At 40.7% G+C, this 17889-nt stretch overlaps 1 protein-coding gene across 1 annotated transcript in view; it reads left to right on the top strand.

Annotated features, from left to right (window-relative positions):
• Window positions 1-952, top strand: part of SCIN (scinderin) — a gene marked incomplete at both ends in the record, with an annotated part of 87389 nt that extends 86437 nt beyond the window's left edge. The window contains one exon of the mRNA XM_084230586.1: window positions 825-952. Coding sequence (XP_084086712.1) covers window positions 825-952 — 128 coding nt within the window. The remainder of the gene's footprint in view (window positions 1-824) is intronic.
• Window positions 953-17889: the final 16937 nt, after the last annotated feature.

Genomic DNA, 17889 nt, shown 5'->3' on the forward strand with positions numbered 1-17889 from the left:
CTACATCCCAGTTCTACAAAAATAAAAATAAAAATTTAAAAAAAACTACATATCAAAAACTGGGACCAATCTTAACCGTCATCTTCAGAACTAAAGAGAATTTTTTTTAAGATGTATTTATTTATTTATATAAGCATTGGGTATAGTCAGAAGCACGGGAGGGTGAGAGAATTCACCAGGGCCAGAACGGGGAGCAGAATAGGCAGACTGATGAAATACACTGCTGAGGGGAGCAGCGGGCACGGCAAGAGAGGTCGGCGCGCCATGTGGGACCCTCACCGGCTGGGGATCGAACTGGTGCTGCAGAGGCTGCGGGCATCTTTGCAGCCCAGCGCTCAACCGCTGCGCCACGGGGGAGGCCCAAGAATTTTTTTTTTAATAAGGGAAAAATTTCAGGATAGCAACAAATAAAATATATTTTGTACCTAATTTAGAATATAATTGTATCATTTCCTTCTGAAAATTTTAAGTCCACTTAAGTGCTTATTTTGTTATAGAAATAATAATGCCTCCTTATCTGTGATAGCCTAGATGTTTATTTCAATTTCTTTTGAAAAATATTGTTCTTTCTGGCACATTTCTTTCTTTTTTTGAAAATTGTGAGAATTATGTCTTTGTGTTTGGAAATTTTTCAGACAATAATGAGATTCCCCTGGAATATTCCATGGGACACCCCAACAAGGAATTGTCTTTATGAATAGTATTTGGCTATTTGAGGGCAAGGAAAATATGATTTATTGCTTTTATTGGAAAACTTAATTTTATAGCTATTTTAGTTACATCAAAAACTAACTGAATTTATATGTCTTTGCAACTTTTTTTAGCCAAAATGTACCTCGAGACAGACCCTTCTGGAAGAGACAAGAGGACACCAATTGTCATCATAAAACAGGGCTATGAACCACCCACATTCACAGGCTGGTTCTTGGGCTGGAATTCCAGCAGGAAGTAAACTGATTTTTATAGGAAAAAAAACAAAGATTATGGGACAGTTGTCCCACTGCTGTTTGGGGCAACTAATTTTATATGTTTCACTTTAGAAAATTACCCTCAACCTTATGGCTATTTTTTAATGCCTAGTATTGTTTTGAAATCATTTTTAAGCTCAGTTTTTCTGATTTATTATATTAAAATAACCTAAAGCAAACTTTTGTTATAGACCAATATTAAATGTCTAGAAACTGATGTGCAGCTTTTCATATGACCTTTTAAAGGTGAAAAAGTTATTGCACAATCAAGGGCAATTCATCAGGAAATTTTATAATTGTGGAATCATTAGCTAAACTTGTTCTTTAATATGCCAGTGAAGAAGGCCATACTACCTTTAAGTCTATTCTCTTCTACATATTGTATTCAAAACAATTGTGTTGTATTCACAATAATCATATCTCAGCTGTAAGATTTACGCTGCATGGCTTTAAAAGTATGCTATTGTTTCCCTTCTTTAACAAATGTGACTTTGATGCCATTAACCCCTAAGTGCCATTTTTTAAAGAAACTTTGCCTTTTTTGCCTTTAAGGTCTTTGAAAGCTTTTAAATGTGGCAGAATGAATAATCTGTGTTCTTATATACTTAGATATATTCATCTGTCATTTGACAATAGATGCTTATGTCATAAAAAATATGTACCAAAATTTTCACTGTTGCTCTTTTATCATTAAAATCAACCTTTTTGGAAAAGTTCTGTGTTGAAACATTTTATCATTCTGTTGTGACAGATTTGATGAGTTAATTATGCTTTCAATTTCAAATTAAGATGCTTGTATGCACAAAAAAAAATCAATGTAGTATTTCTTTTTTAAAAAAGATTTATTTATTTATGCATATAAGAACTAGGGTACAGGCAGAGGTGTGGGGGTGTGAGAGAATTCATCAGAGACAGAGTGGGGAGCAGAGCAGGCAGATTGACTGAAATATACTGCTGAGGGGAGCAGTGGGCGAGTCAGGAGAGGTCTGCTGCACCATGTGGGTAATTCCCTGACTGGGGATCAGACTCGTGTGGCAGTGGCTGCAAATAGCTTCATAGGTTGCGTCTTAACCCCTTATGCCACTGGGGAGGCCCTGAATGTAGTATTTCTTAAGCCATCCTTATTAACTAGTCAAAATTAAACAATTTTTCCATGGCTATATACTTAAGAAAAGCCTTAAAATATTTTCTAGGGAATATGAAAGAAACCTGTATCCTAATAAAAGATAAGCTAAGGGATATTAAAATTTTTGAGTTTATTGAACAAAAATCCATTTGAGTTGGACAACAATCAGGTAGTAGTTAGGCGCATCTTGGGGTCAGAAGAGACTTTTAATACAGGGCAGACCCAATGTGAAATGGGTTGGCCTGACTATGGGTCCTCACCCACGTGCTTAAAAGGGACTTATAATAAGACTCAACCGTAGGTACACACAAAAAGGGTATTAAAGGGTTTATTTACAAAAAGGGGAAATGAATAACTCAGGGAGAAAAAGAGAGAGAGAAATTGGCGAATGCATCCTACCAGTTCTGCTGATCTGGAATCCCAATAATATGCTGAAAGTTAGCAAAAAACCAAGGACTCCCAAGGCCCACATGTCTGATTATATACCAAGCCTGGCTGCTTAACTCCACCCTCAGTTCCCAGCAATCCTCCCTTCGGTGGTAATGACATTATGGGATTTGTTGTCCTTGTTGTCTTGGATCTCTTTGGTCTGAGGTGGAGGTGAGGTCCATAAAACCTATTTGTGGAGTTTGTTCAGGACATCCTTCCCCCCTAACAAAAGGAGACACTTGAAAGAGACATAGAGATGTGTGAGAGACCTGTGGGGAGGTCGACAACGACAGCCTTTATCTTTTTTTTTTAATAATTTTTTTTAAAGATTTATTTATTTATACAAGCACTGGGTACAGTCGGAAGCGCAGGAGGGTGAGAGAATTCACCAGAGCCAGAGCGGGGAACAGAACAGGCAGACTGACGAAACATACTGCTGAGGGGAGCAGCGGGCACAGCAGGAGAGGTCTGTCGCGCCATGTGGGACCCTTGCCGGGGGCAGGGGATTGAACAGGCGCTGCAGAGGCTGCAGGCATCTTTGCAGCCCAGCGCTCAACCGCTGCGCCACCAGGGGAGGCCCAGCAGCCTTTATTTTGACTTGTATTTTATTTTAATTTTGCTCTTTTCCTTCCAGACTTGTCTGGCCCCTTCTACCCTTTTCACAGGGGTCCCCACCAGAAGGTACCTTAGACTTGTGACAAACTTTTGGCCTTCATTGTCCCTGCTTTGGGCAACTTTGGATGTTTCATGAGAAAACTTTAAACTATATTCTTTCTTTTCTCTTTATCACACTCTATCATAAGAAAACTTTTGACTATATTCTTTCTTTTCTCTTTATTACACTCTAATCGTATTAAAGTTATTTTATATTGAAGGCCGTACACATTAAGAGTATGTCTTTATGCTGTGGATGGCACAACCCATTTAGAGTGTGTAGGTTTAGAAGTCCCAGGTTCCCTCTCACCTTGCTCACTAGTAATTAGAATATACAGCTGGGCCTCCCCAGTGGCGCAGCGGGTTGAGTACAGTGCTGTGAAGCTGTCTGCAGCCTCTGCAGCATGGGTTCGATTCCTGGCCAGCCAGGGAGATACCCACAAGGCGCGGCAGACCTCTCCTGCCTCACCTGCTGCTCCCCTTAGCAGTGCTTTCGGTCCATCTGCCTGTTCTGTTCCCCACTCTGCCTCTGGTGAATCCTCTCAACTTCCCGCATCTCTGGCCTGTACCCCAGCTATTGTATAAATAAAATATAAATCTTTAATATATATATATATGTACAACAAGTATAAAGACCTACTAAAGCCTTTTGCAAATCAAATACACTTCTCTTTAGCTCTTTTTGCAAAAGGCTTCACTATCCAGGGAGCATTACTGATTTTTTTATATGCAGGAACAACAAAAACCATAAGTATTTCTCCTTCAAACACAGTATTTAATAACTGACAACATCTCTTTGACTTAAAAGTCCAAACCTCTGTTTCAAATCAAATTTGGGATAGTAAATATTGTTTAAAAAAAAAATCTACATGAGTCTACAGCATAAAACTTACTTTCTGTTACTTTAGAAATAGATTTTTATTTTAAAGCATTAAGGATGGAAGTTATCTGTATGTAAGTTTCCTTACATTCAGTAATAATAGTGCTTTGCGCTGGAAGGGATCATGCTCAGCGAAATAAGCCAAAAAGAAAAAGAAAAATACCGGATGGTCTCACTCATAGCAGGAATCTAGAAAACTTAAATAAGGGACCAGGAAAATGAATAACTATAAGAAAGTGAAAATCAAAATCAACAAAAAACTATGAACCAGAGACACTTTTAGGGGGGCGGGGGCGGGAGGGGAGGGATTGGGGTCAGAATGGGGGGGCTGCAATTGTATGGGGAATATAACAATAACATTTATTAAAAAAAAAAAAAAACGAGTTCAGAAATTAGACAAAAGAGCTCAGTAGAGGGCACTCTTGTCTATGTAAAGAAAGATTGCTAGTTCCTAAAAACTCTTGAGAAATAGAATCATATTAACCTATATTTTAGATTGGAAAAGAATAGTTCTGTGTTCTAGAAACACAGCAAATGTGGCTGTTTTCCTAGTCTAGGAACAATTTATATTGTTTTCCAATTTTAGGGTCAGTTAAGCATGATCATATATTGATTATATGTCCACCACATAACAGGCTACTCTGGGTGCTGGTGATGCAGCGGAGAGTAGAGTTAAGGGCAGTGGCAGTCTAGTTGGTAGAAACAGAAAAGAAGCAAATACTCAAATATGTGTTCTGTCATTCATCAGTAAACGTTAGGAAGAAAAATAAGGTTAGAAAGAGGGAGCGAGATTGTGAAATGAGGAAATTAAAGTGTGAACAGGGAAGGCTTCTCTGAGATATTTGGAAAGAGACCTGAAAGAAGTAAAGGAGTGAGTATGTGATGGTTAATTTTATGTGTTACTGCGACAGCTGATCTATTGAGCTTGTAGATAGAACAAAAAGGTGGAAGAAAGTTCAATTGACTCTGCCTGAATATGAGCTGGGTCTTCAGTCTCCTCCTGCCCTCAGCCTGGTGCTGACACCTTCAGCACTCCTGGCTCTTGGGCCTTTGGACAAGAACTTATACCACCAACTTCCCTGAATCTCCAACTTGCAGGTGGAATGTCATAGAACTTCTTGGTTTCCATAATCATGTAAGTCAGTTTCTTACAATCTTAAAACTAATTAGCATCACATCTCTATTTTAATCCTTATAAAGTTGCTGTTTTGTTCCAATCTGACAATCACAGGGGCAGAAAGAAATCTCTCATACTGGGCACATATAAAGCAGTCACTCTGTGCAATTTTAATTACATCTACTTGTATGCTTGTATGCTTAAAATCATATGTGGGGCAATTATGGAGACAAGGGAGTTTGGGGCATGTCATTTGAGTTTAACCAAAAACAAAATATTTAAATAAACTGGAGATGTAACTTAATAAGATAATCTTGCATTTTGGTTTTTGAGAGAAGTTTCTATCTTTTTTTTTTAAGATTTACTTATTTATTTATACAAGAACCGGGGTACAGGCCAGATGCACAGGAGGGTGAGAGAATTCACCAGAGACAGAGTGGGGAGCAGAACAAGCAGACGAACGAAGTATACTGCTGAGGGGAGCAGCGGGCGCAACAGGAGAGGTCTGCTGAGCCATGTGGGACCTTCCCCTACCGGCGGGGATCAAACCAGCACTGCAGAGGTTGCGGACAGCTTCACAGCGCTGTGCTCCACCACCTGTGCCACCAGGGGAGGCCCAGATGTTTTCTTCAGTCACAGGGTATCTGTGAATCATATGTGTTTGAAAATCCAGTAGGGACAATGTTGGAATGATTACTTTCTCAGTGTAGTAGGTTAGCTAACTGACTTCTGAGTGGTTCAAAACATTCAATCCAGCTTTGAACAAGAAGAATCATTGAGATTTTTAACTTCTGAATACGCACCCCCCAAAAGTCATATTTTCATAATGTCAAACACTATTTTATGTGAACTTTTATTGAGGACAACAGAGATAACATCCTTTTTTTACAGTCCTTGAAACAGCTGCTCATTTGTGTGTGCATTTTTCTTTTTCCTTGGTAATGTTCCAGGTTCCAAGAGGTCATTAGTTACTTAAAACAGAAAATGTTTATGCAAAAATAAATAAACAAAGAAAATGTGGAGACTCTGTGTCCTCTGCTTTTCTACTTCCTTTTCCACTGACTGGGAAATGAGGACCTGAGTAGATGCCCTAGGCCCAGAGAGTGTAGCCACAGGGGGCAGGTGTAGTGATGGAGGAAAAGAATAGAAAAGCTGGAGGGCCTCCCTGCTGGGGGCAGAGGTTAAAGACAGCACTATCAAGCTATGGACAGGCACTGCAGCAGTAGTTAGATCCCTGGCTGACCAGAGAGCAACCCACAAGGAGCAGCAGACCTCTTCTGCCTCGCTCCCCCCACCCGCTGCTCTCAGCAGTGTATTTCAGGGAATCTGCTTGTTCTGCTCCCCACTCTCTCTGGTGAGTCCTCTCACCCCACACCTCTGGCTTATACCCTAATTCTTGTATGCTTAAATAAGTAAATCTTTAAAAAAAAAAAAAAGAGTAGAAAAGTTGGAAAGACACCAAAAACCTGGCTCACACAATGCCCGGAGCTGGAGGTAGGGGTAGAAGTGATTAACATAGTTGTTAAACCAGCTATAGAAGTGAAAATTCTTAGGTGCCCTGGAGCAGACCACAAGCAGGTATCAGGTTGCTGTTAGACTGGAGGTGAGGATATGGAGCTTGACTATTGTAGAATCTTTGGTCCTTTTCAAATTCTACAGTTATTCAAAATCAACAAAAATGAATCACTCCACAAAGGAATGAGCCCCTCCCAAATAGAAGAAAACTCTTATCAGTGCAATTTCTGCACTGGCTAAGGACAGCAGTCCTGCCCACCTGAAACTATGCAGGTTCTCTTCGTAGCCAACTGTCCCTTTGCAGGGCAGCTGCCTTCCTGCCTTGTGATCTGGGACCTGTGACCATGTTGGTGATTTTCCACTGACATTTTGCAAAGCAGCAGAGGCAGTTCTTGTGCCAAGGCTGCTTGCCTGTGACTATGCAGGCCTTTCTTTTAGCAAATCTGTCCCTTTTGGGGGCAGCTCTTTCTGCCCACTTGTATCTATGCAACTGTCCTTTTCCCTTCTTTCCCTTCTTCATAATAACCTGCCCATTTGGACAACTAATGTCTCTCTCATGGAGAAACTCACCTGAGAAACTCACCATTGCTGCTGAAAGAGGAGCTCTGTTAAACACCACCCCCAACACCACTGCTGAGTAAACCTAAGCAGCCCATTCTCCAAACCCACCATCTCCAAGAATGACTTCCATAGACTCTTCCTATTCTGACTAGGTCTGTTTACTTTAAAACTGATAGTTAATTAGAAAGATCTTTGTTGAACCACTATGTTTTGGAGTTCCTTTTTACTACAATTCAACCTTTACCCCAATGAATATAAAAACAGGTATCAGATAGGGAGTTTCACTGTAAAAATTTCCTAATATGCGTAGTCCTGTCTTAATTGTAGGTGTTCTGAGAATGAGTAAAGAAATTGCAGGCTGAGAAGCAAGTAATTCTTTTCATGGTAAAATTTCAAATAAACTGATAATCAGCCATAATGAAGAAGGCAGATTATATGTCTACCAAGCCTATACCTCCTGAAAAGGGGTTAGGAAAGTTAAGAATATTAATGTGAATGGGTGTTTCCTTACAGCTTTTAGCAATGCACTATATGAGAGATGAAGTCAAGCAAGAATTAATCATTTTAAAGCAGAGATGAGAAGGGATATAACTCTGCTCTCTTCTCAGCAGGTGGCCCTTAATCTAAATTGACTGAGGATTACTCACTTGGAAAAGTCAACTGCTCCTGTAAACAAAATCACTGTCAAGTTGTCACTCAGGACCTTGCTCAAGGGCTTTCCCTTAAGTGTTCTCAACTAGGAATGTAAGCCAATCCCAATACAAAATCAAATTTAGTGTGTTTTCCCACCCAAGGTAACTGCTATTAATTCAAGGTAGGTAGGAATGATAGCACTGCTAGGGTCTCATCCAGGTAAAGCCTCTGGCTGTGGACCCTTACATATAACCACCTGGAACCAGACAGAGTCAACTATGTTTTTGAGCAAATTATATTGCCAAAGAACTTGCAAATCTACCTTACAAAAGTTGTGCTTGTTTGACTACAAAGCCTAAAATGAGTTTGTTGTACAAAATTTTAACCCCTCCAAGAGAGTGAAGAAAGCACAGCTTTTTAACTTCTGAATGAATCACAGCAAAAAAACATGCACTCAGAAGGCATTAAAGAAAAATATGATCCATTTTACTACATGAAATATAAGATGATGGAGGACAAGAATAGAAAGACTGGAAAGGAAGTGCCCCAAGACCAGAACCTGACTCCCAAGGAGGAGGGGGTAGAGGGAATTAACATGACCATTAAGACCCAAACAGGATAGGACTGCTCTAGGGAGTGGAGCACAAAACTGAGGGTAAATGTATGGAGATTGGGCCCACCCTGGAATCTCTGATCCTTTCCTGGTTTTGCCTAACTGTCCCAAATCAGCAACAACAGCCACTCCACAGAGTGAGCCCCTTCCAAAGAGAAGAGGACTATATATCACTGCAGTCTCTGCACAGGTTTGGGCGGCACTCCCACTGCCCACCTGTGACTATGCAGGTGCCTCTTCTCACCAACTCTCTCCCTCTGCAGGGCAGCAGCCTCCTGCCTGCTGTGACCTGTACCATGCCGGGACTTCTCTTCACTGACCTCCCTCAGCAGAGGCCGCTCTCCTCAAGGCCGCCGCCTGCAACCATGCAGGCCTTTCTCAGCAAATCTATCCCTTTCGGGGCAGCTCTTCCTGCCCGCTTGTGTCTATGCAAGTGTCTTTCATTCTTTTGTCCCTTTCCCTAATAAACCTGCTCTTTAAATATAATGATCGTCTCTGTCTTGTGAAGAAACTCACCTGGGAAATTCGCCGAGTGCCGCCGAAATGGGAGTTCTGGTGAACCTTTTCCAGAGTGAACCCCAGGACCCCACACTCCAAAAACCTCATCATAAGACATATGTAGTACTCAAAACAGATGAGAAACTTAGAAATCAATATGGAATACATACTGCTAACAAAGCTATACACTCATTTTTTTTAAAGACTTATTTATGCATACAAGAACTGGGGTACAGGCCAGAGGTATGGGGGGTGAGAGGATTCACCAGAGACAGAGTGAGGAACAGAACAGGTGGATTGACTGAGATACACTTTTTTTAAAAAAAAGATGTATGTATTTATTTATTTTTACAAGCACTGGATACAGTCAGAAGCACGGGAGGGCGAGATAATTCACCAGAACCAGAGCGGGGAGCAGAACAGGCAGACTGATGAAATACACTGCTGAGGGGAGCAGCGGGTGTCAGGAGAGGTCTGTCATGCCATGTGGGACCCTCGCCGGTGGCCGGGGATTGAACCGGCGCTGCAGAGGCTGTGGGCAGCTTCGCAGCCCAGCGCTCAACTGCTCAACTGCTGCGCCACCAGGGGAGGCCCTGAAATACACTTTTGAGGGGAGCAGCGGGTGAGACAGGAGGGGTCTGCTGTGCCATGTCGGTCACCTCCCTGGCCAGGGATCGAATTCGTGATGCAGTGGCTGAGGACAGCTTCATAGTGCTGCGACTGAACCCCTTGCGCCACCAAGAAGGCACCAGAAACTCATTTCTTCCATTGAAAAGTAATGTTGACAAATCAGGAAAGAGAGGAAACAACCTAATAGAAAAATGCTGAAAGGACATGAAGGAACAGACCACAGAAGAGAAAAAAAATGACCAATAAATATTGAGACTATTTTACAGGACAACTCTGATATTAAACGGGTTGCCTGACTGGGCCCTCACCCGTGTGCTTAAATGGGACTTATTAATACTCAACAGCAGGCACACACAAAAGGTTAATAAAAGTTTATTTACAAAAGAAAGGGAAAATGAAGAAATTAATAACTCAGGGAGGAAAAAGAGGGGGATAAACTCAAACTCATGAAAGTGTCCTACCCGTTCCACTGACCTGGAATCCCCATGGCACGCTGAAAGCTGGCGAAGAGCCAAGAGCTGTGAGGCCAAGAGAGCCACCCCTGGGCCTCCCCGGTGGCGCAGCGGTTGAGCACTGGATTGCGAAGCTGCCTGCAGCCTCTGCAGCGCCGGTTCCATCCCCGGCTGCTCCCCGGCCACCAGAGGAGGGTCCCACATGGCGCTCAGACCTCTCCTGCTGCCCGCTGCTCCCCTCAGCAGTGTGCTTCGGTCTTTCTGCCTGCTCTGCTCCCTGCTCTGGCTCTGGTGAATTCTCTCACCCTCCCGCGCTTCTGACTGTACCCAGTGCTTGTATAAATAAATAAATAAATCTTTAAAAAAAAGAGAGAGACCCAAGGCCCACATGTCTGGTTTTATACCAAACCTGGCTGCTTAACCCCACCATCAGGCCCCAGTAACCCTCCCTTTGGTGATGATGGGATTTGTCATTCCCAATGTCTTGATGGCTTTGGTCTGGAGTGGGGGTGGAGTCCACAAAACCTGTATGGAGTTTGCTCAGGACATCCTTTCCCCCTAAAAAATATTGTTAGTGGTCATCAGAATGTAGGGACAAATACTGTCAAAGGGTATATAAATTGGTCAAACCTTTTGATCTATAGCACAGTATTTTGTTAAAAGTTACACGCTTCTTTATCAAATCTAAAGATACTAGACCCCACAAGGGGTTAAGATGCAATCTGTGAAGCTGCCCTCAGCCTCTGCAGCACGAATTTGATCCCTGGCCAGGGAGACAACTCCCTGACTCGGCGGTAGCCTCCCTCAGCAGTGTATTTCAGTCAATCCACCTGTTCTGTCTCTGGTGAATCCTTTCACCTTCCACACCTCTGACCTGTGCCCCAGTTCTTGTATGCATAAATAAATAAATCTTTAAAAAAATAAATATACTAGACCAGGTATTATAAAAGAGAAAGATGTATATGTTCCCAAACAAGCTAGTATGTTGGTATCCCTTCTAATAATCCCAAACTAATATTTTGGCATAGTATCTAATATTTAATCAAATGAAGAAAAGACAGAAGGGCCCAATCTACTTGCAATGCTCAGCCTCATTTCTCCTGATGCATATTCTATTCAGCCCACAAGAAGTCCTGCAGTTACCCTCTGCCTTGGAGATGACATATATTTACTCAAGCATAACCCTTGGTATTTTTTAAAAAATATTTATTCATGCATCAAGAACCAGGGTACAGGTCAGAGGTGCGGGAGGGTGAGAGGATTCACCAGAGACCTAGTGGGGATCAGAACAGGCAGATCTACTAAAACACACTGCTGAGGGGAACAACAGGAGAGGTCTGCTATGCCATGCGGGTTAGCTACATGGCTGGGGATTGAACTCTGTGCTGCAGTGGCTGCTGATAGGCTTCATAGTGCTGAGACTTAACCCCTTGCGCCACCAGGGAGGCCCCCTAAGCACTATAGATTTAAATATTAAGCATCTGTTCACCTCACTCATCATTCAGTTATGCAGTATTTTCATACCCATCACTTTCCAAAGCTACACACTGTAAATAAATATTCTTTATAGATATACCAGCCTTCTACTGGTTAACTTAAGGCTTATTTTGAATTAAAAGGGGAAAAATATTTATTTTAAACCATATGCATTGGAACTGGGCTTGAATTTAAAAGCCTACATATGCCGAACTATGGGGAATGACAGTTCTTTCTAATTTGTTGTCACCCTGGGTTAGATAAATAACTCAAGAGTGGAAAAAAAGCATCCTTCACATGGAATGATATTTTTAAAAAACTACTAAGCCTATAAAAAGTGACTCAACTTAAGAATTCATTTGGAAATGTCTAAAATCAAATACTTTACTTGACAATACTAATAAAGGTGCTAGTGAGGATGTAATGCCACTAGCACTCTCACTGACTATTGTGGCAAAGTTTGAATTTATGATATGTACCCAAAAGAAATGCACACAAAAGTCTACTAAAGGATATAGCTGAATTTTTAAGTGTTAACTTTTTTTTTTTTTGCATTGGTAAAGAAATGAAGATGCTAATTATCAATTTCTTTGTATAATGCAATCAATGGAAGACCAACTGGAGGTATTATTTTCCCTTGTGCTTTCCAACTTGTGTTTCTTTCTTTCATATTAATGTGAAAAGCAGCAGACTGTTATTTGATAACATCACGCCCCTATTAAGATGTCATTTCCACTACATAATTGACTATGTTATTTGCATGTACTTGCATCAGATCCCCATCTCTTCAGAATAATTATTTCTAATACATTTTTTCAGCTAATGCAGGAATAAAAATTCACTAATCAAAATGTTTCCTGTGAAAAAAAATTTTTTTATGAAACATAGTTAACATGACAAATTCCATCTTGTTTAGAGGGATTGTTTTTAATGTAATAATAATAATCATGCCTTTATTAAAAATGCTTGATCATAAAATGTGTTTCCATTTTTCTTCACTGATTACCAATATTTATGAATCAAAATATAATTCTCACAAATTTACTATGACTCAATCTAAGCTTTTAATAATTCATGAATTAAGATTAATGTTGATGTTTTCAAATGGTTCTGCCTAATGTCAACTCTTAGGTAAACAAGTAAATAAGAATAATCTAATTTCATTTTCATAATTATCTGACATCAACACTCGTTTGTGCTAGATTTTTAGCTAGAATACGTTTTGTCAGATCTTTCCTCAAAATGTAATCTTGGAATATATTTGGCCAAATAGAAACTGGAATGGGATTTAGAAAGGCAAAGAATGACCCTTCTAAAGCATTGACCAGCCAAAGATGTTATGGAGGTACAAATTTCTTCTGCTCCCCCATCCCCTTTCCAAGAAACTGGAAATAGCAGCAGAGTATGGAGTCCTCAGTAACACAGTACTTTCTGAAACCTATCTTGCTCTCCATTTTATTTTATTTTTTAAAGATTTATTTATTTAGCATAGACGAGCTGGGGTGTAGGTCAGAGGTATGGGGGTTGGGGTGGGGTGAGAGGATTCACCAGAGACAGAGTGGGGAGCACAGCAGGCTGGTGGACTGAAGTACACTGCTGAGGGGAGCAGTGGATAAGTCAGGAGAGGTCTGCTGTGCTGATCATTCTGGGAAGGATATGCATCAAGAGGTATGAACGGGAAAGCCCAGGGGGCTGAGGACGGATGTATAAACTTACTCCCGACTCATACATCATGAGGTATGACCGGGATTGCCCAGGGGGCCGAGGACCAATGTATGACAAGGGACCCCAGCAGCTGATCAGTGGAATGCCTTGTTGATAAGATTAGGACCAAGACCGAGGGTCTGGGGTTTGGTTTCGATGACAACACTTGGTCATCAAGCTGATAAAATGATCAGCAGACTCGTGTCCCCCAAGCCCTAGATAACACTGCTGAGTTTCACCCATTCTTTTCTCCTTGTCCTCCTAACGCACGTAGCTGATGCTCTATGATTATTCTATCAATAAAAACGACCAGGATCTTGCTCTCAGCAGCATGCTGCCTTGTGCAGTCTGCTCCACGACTCCCCTGTTTTTATCAGTGTTGTGTTGCCCGACCCAACAGATTGCTTCATAGTGCTTATGCTTAACCCCTTGAGCCATCAGGGAGGCCCCTACTCTCCATTTAAAAAAATTTTTTTAAAGATTTATTTATTTATGCATACAAGAGCCAGGGTACAGGCCAGATGTGTGGGAGGCTGAGAGAATTCACCAGAGACAGAGCTGGGAACAGAACAGGCAGATCCATTACACACTGCTGAGGGGAGCAGCAAGCAAGTCAGGACAGGTCTGCCTTGCCATGTGGGTATCTTCCCAGCTGGCGGGGATTGAACCCGCGCTGCAGAGGCTGAAGGCAGCTTCACAGTGCTGTCCCCAACTGCCTGTGCCACCAGGGAGGCCCTCCATTTTAGATTTTTGATATAAATAATGGAACTCATGACAGAGATTTCAGGGGATAAAATGAAACAAAAAGGAAGGCAACTGATGTAAGGTCAATTTTCTCTGTCAATAGAAAAATTGTCAGACTGAAATGTAATCAAGAGAGCACTTATTCAAGAATAGGGATCCTAGTCTGGATCCACTATCCCACAGTGTGTTCCACAAGGGTCAGGGAGTAGGGAAGTGGTCTGAGTTTAGGTCACTTGTTTTGCAATTTTTGAATGGGCAGAGAAGAGTCTTCAGATTGAAAGTTGCAATGTGAGGTCTTCTGTAACAATCAGAGGGTGATTCCCCTGTTTTTTCCATTCACTGATAAGGAGAAAGCAGGGAGTTGCTGTTCTTTTCTATTGTTGATAGAGAAAAGAGGGAGTTGAGCTAAGTACACTCACCCAGAATTCTCATAGTGGCTGTTCGAGACATAAATGAATTCATTTGATTCAAAATAGGCTCCACGTGGCCATCATTTTTTTAAAAAAAGATTTATTTATGCATCCAAGAACGGGGTATGGACTGGAGGTGCAGGGGGTAAGAAGATTCACCAGATATTAGTGGGAAGCAAGTCAGGTGGCTCTAATGAAATACACTGCTGAGGGGAGCAGTGGGCAAGACAACAGAGGTCTGCTGTACCATGTGGGTTAGCTCCCTGGCCAGGGATCTAACTCGTCTGGCAGTGGCTGAGAATAGCTTCATAGTGCTGAGACTTAACCCCTTCTTCCACCAGGGAGGTCCCTCTTTTTCATGTTTTTATAAATAGGAATTGTCATGCATTTTCAATTCCCTAGTGCCTAGTACAGTGCTGGCAAGAAGGCGGTCTCTAAATATTGCACATACGTACCGGTAAATGCCAGCTTTACATAAATACATGCTTAATTTCCAAGACATAAATATCAGCCTGCAAACAACCCATATACATCACACTGTCTGTGTTTATACAAAATTTTTACCAGTTACATGAATGTTCAGCTTGGTGCAGCCTGAATGCTCAGCCTGGATGAGAATGTATACAAACACAGCTGCCAACGATGTGATTTGTGTTGCCATCCACTGGCACAATGGACTGCCAAATAACTTTGCTTAATCTTCATTTAGTGCTCTTTTTTTGATGTTGTAGCAGTGTAATTTTTTTTTTACTTTATTTGAAATGGATTATCTGTTAGATAAAAACACAGAATGATACAATGTAACTGGTGAGAGTCTGTAAGTACATGCTAATTGTTTGCTTGTCAGCTAATGACTCATCAGACACATGACCAAATATTTTAACATAAAAACTCAAGATCTATTAAAGCCTGATGCTATTTCCTCTTTGAGGTACAAGAAATGTAATGAATTCGGTCAAAACATTAGTTTTTTTGAACACGACATGAAAAATGTCCCAATTCTGAAGATCCGGAGTATTGCAAGGTATTCTCTCTACCTCTGTAAATGTGCTTGATTTAAATATTGTACTTAAACAAGCATGCAAGACTTTTAAAAAGGAAACATGACTTATTTGCACAAACAGATTATTTTTTAAAAGTCTTTTTTTCTTAAGATTTATTCTTTTATGCATTTACAAGAGCTGGGGCCAGTGATGCAGGGCTGGGGGCGGGGGAGAGGATTCACCAGAGACAGGGTGGGGAACAGAACAGGCAGATTGACGGACATACACTGCTGAGGGGAGCAGCGGGCGAGTCAGGAGAGGTCTGCTGCGCCATGTGGATTTCTCCCTGGCGGGCCAGGGATCAAATTCATGCTGCAGAGGTTGTGGGTTGCTTCATAGTGCGGTGCTTAACCCCTTGTGCCACCAGGGAGGCCCCAAAGTGATTATTTCTTTTAAAAAATCCTTATTTCCTTTTTTCTTTTAACCAATTCAATGATTTTTGGTATATTCACAGTTGTATGACCATCATCAAATCAATTTTAGAATACTTTTATCACCCAAAAAGAAATCCCTTAGCCATAACAGTCATTTTACATTTTTCTCCAACCCTTCCCCCTTCACAGCTATAGGCATCTACCAGTACATTTTCTGTCACCATAAATTTGTCTACACTGGACCTTTCATATAAACAAAGTCACACAATATTTGGTCCTTGTGACCTTATTTTTTTTAAATTTTACTTTGCATAGTGGTTTTAAGTTCCATTTGTGTAATAACATGCATCAATATTTCATTTATTCTTAGTGCCAAAGAATATTCCTTTAAAAAGAAGTATATTCTTTTTTACAAACACCATATGTTGTTTGTCCATTCTTTAGTTGATATACATTTGGGTTGTTTCCTCTTTTTGGCCATTAAGAATGATACTGCTAAGCATTCATATACCAATTTTATAGGAAGATAAGTTTTCGTTTTTCTTGTGTATATACCTAAGAATGGAATTGCTGGCTTATATGATAATTCCATGTTCATTTAATTTTTTTTTATTGAGGTAATAATGATTTACAATACTTATGTAGGGGAAAAAGGTCACACATCTTTGGATGTATGTTACCACACATACCCACTATCAAATGAATGAAGTCAAACTATATCATTCTTCTTTGGACTTATTTCACTTAGCATAATCCTAGCAGGGGCCATTCATGTTGTTACAAATGGCAAGATTTCATCCTTTTTTATTTGACCAAATAATATGTATGTATATATATAGAGAGAGTTCTAACCTGGAGTCAGTCAAGGTACAGCTCCAAAACACTAGCTTAGTGACCAGCATAAATCACTCCCTTACTGAGCCTCAGTTTCTTCATTTAAAAATTCAGGATAGGGCCTCCCCTGTTGGGGCAGGCGGTTGAGTGCCGTGCTGTGAAGCTGTCCACAACCTCTGTAGGGCAGGTTCGATCCCGGCTGGCCACCAAGGGTCCCACGTGGTGAGACAGACGTCTCCTGTCTCGCTCACTGCTCTCCTCAGCAGTGTATTTCGTCAGTCTGTCTGTTCTGTTCCCTGCTCTGTCTCTGGTGAATCTTCTCACCCTCCCGCACATCTGGCCTACACCCAGATTCTTGTATAAAATAAATAAATAAATCTTTAAAAAAAAAGTCAGGATAAATCACATAGATTTTGCTTTCTATATAAAGCAGTTTGGAGGATAATTGGCAAATGTGGGAAACTTCTTTTTAAATTAGTTTTTAAACTGTAACTGCTGCTTGCTCTTCTGTTTAACAAATTTTATTTTTATAAAAATGCAAATGTTTTATAAAATATCAAATGTTAGTCTCAGTTTACTTATTAAATTATTTGCAAAAAAAAGAAAAAAATAAACAACCTATCATTTTTTTCATATTTTTCCAGTAGGTCAAAAATTGTGCTACTCTACTCAGTTAAACTTGTTTCATACCAAAACCCTTAGCAACTTAAATTTTTAAAACCTAATTATTTAGCACTAAAATGAGGTTTAGCTACTTCTGAGATCTTCAAGAAGTTAAAAAATGAAGGTACTCATATCAGCAAAGTACTGTTTTATCTAACAATTAATGGCGTTATGCACAGAGTACTTCATCCAATGGCCCACAAAACAACCCAGTGAGGAAAGGAGGCACAAAGACTCTAAGGCACACTAAATTTGCTCATTTATGCATTTTACAAATATTCTCTAAATGCTTATCAATTGTCTAGTGTGGATTAGTAAAATTTAAGAACTAAATTTCTATTTTGTTCTTCCTTTGACCCTGGACCATCTGCAGAGGGCGCTGTGCCCAATGCTATCTCAGATCTCTCCACTGTGCTTGGTCTACTTGCACAGCACAGCAGTCTACGCCAGGATGACCTACATTCGCTCCTAGTAAAAAGGAAGACCCATGTATTCAGTCACTTGGTAGTACTGATTCAATGTAGCTAAACAATAGCACCTCCCTCCTGAGTCTCTGGTCAAATCC

The sequence above is a fragment of the Talpa europaea genome (assembly GCF_964194135.1).
Source record: "Talpa europaea genome assembly, chromosome: 3".
In the NCBI taxonomy this organism is placed as follows: domain Eukaryota; kingdom Metazoa; phylum Chordata; class Mammalia; order Eulipotyphla; family Talpidae; genus Talpa; species Talpa europaea.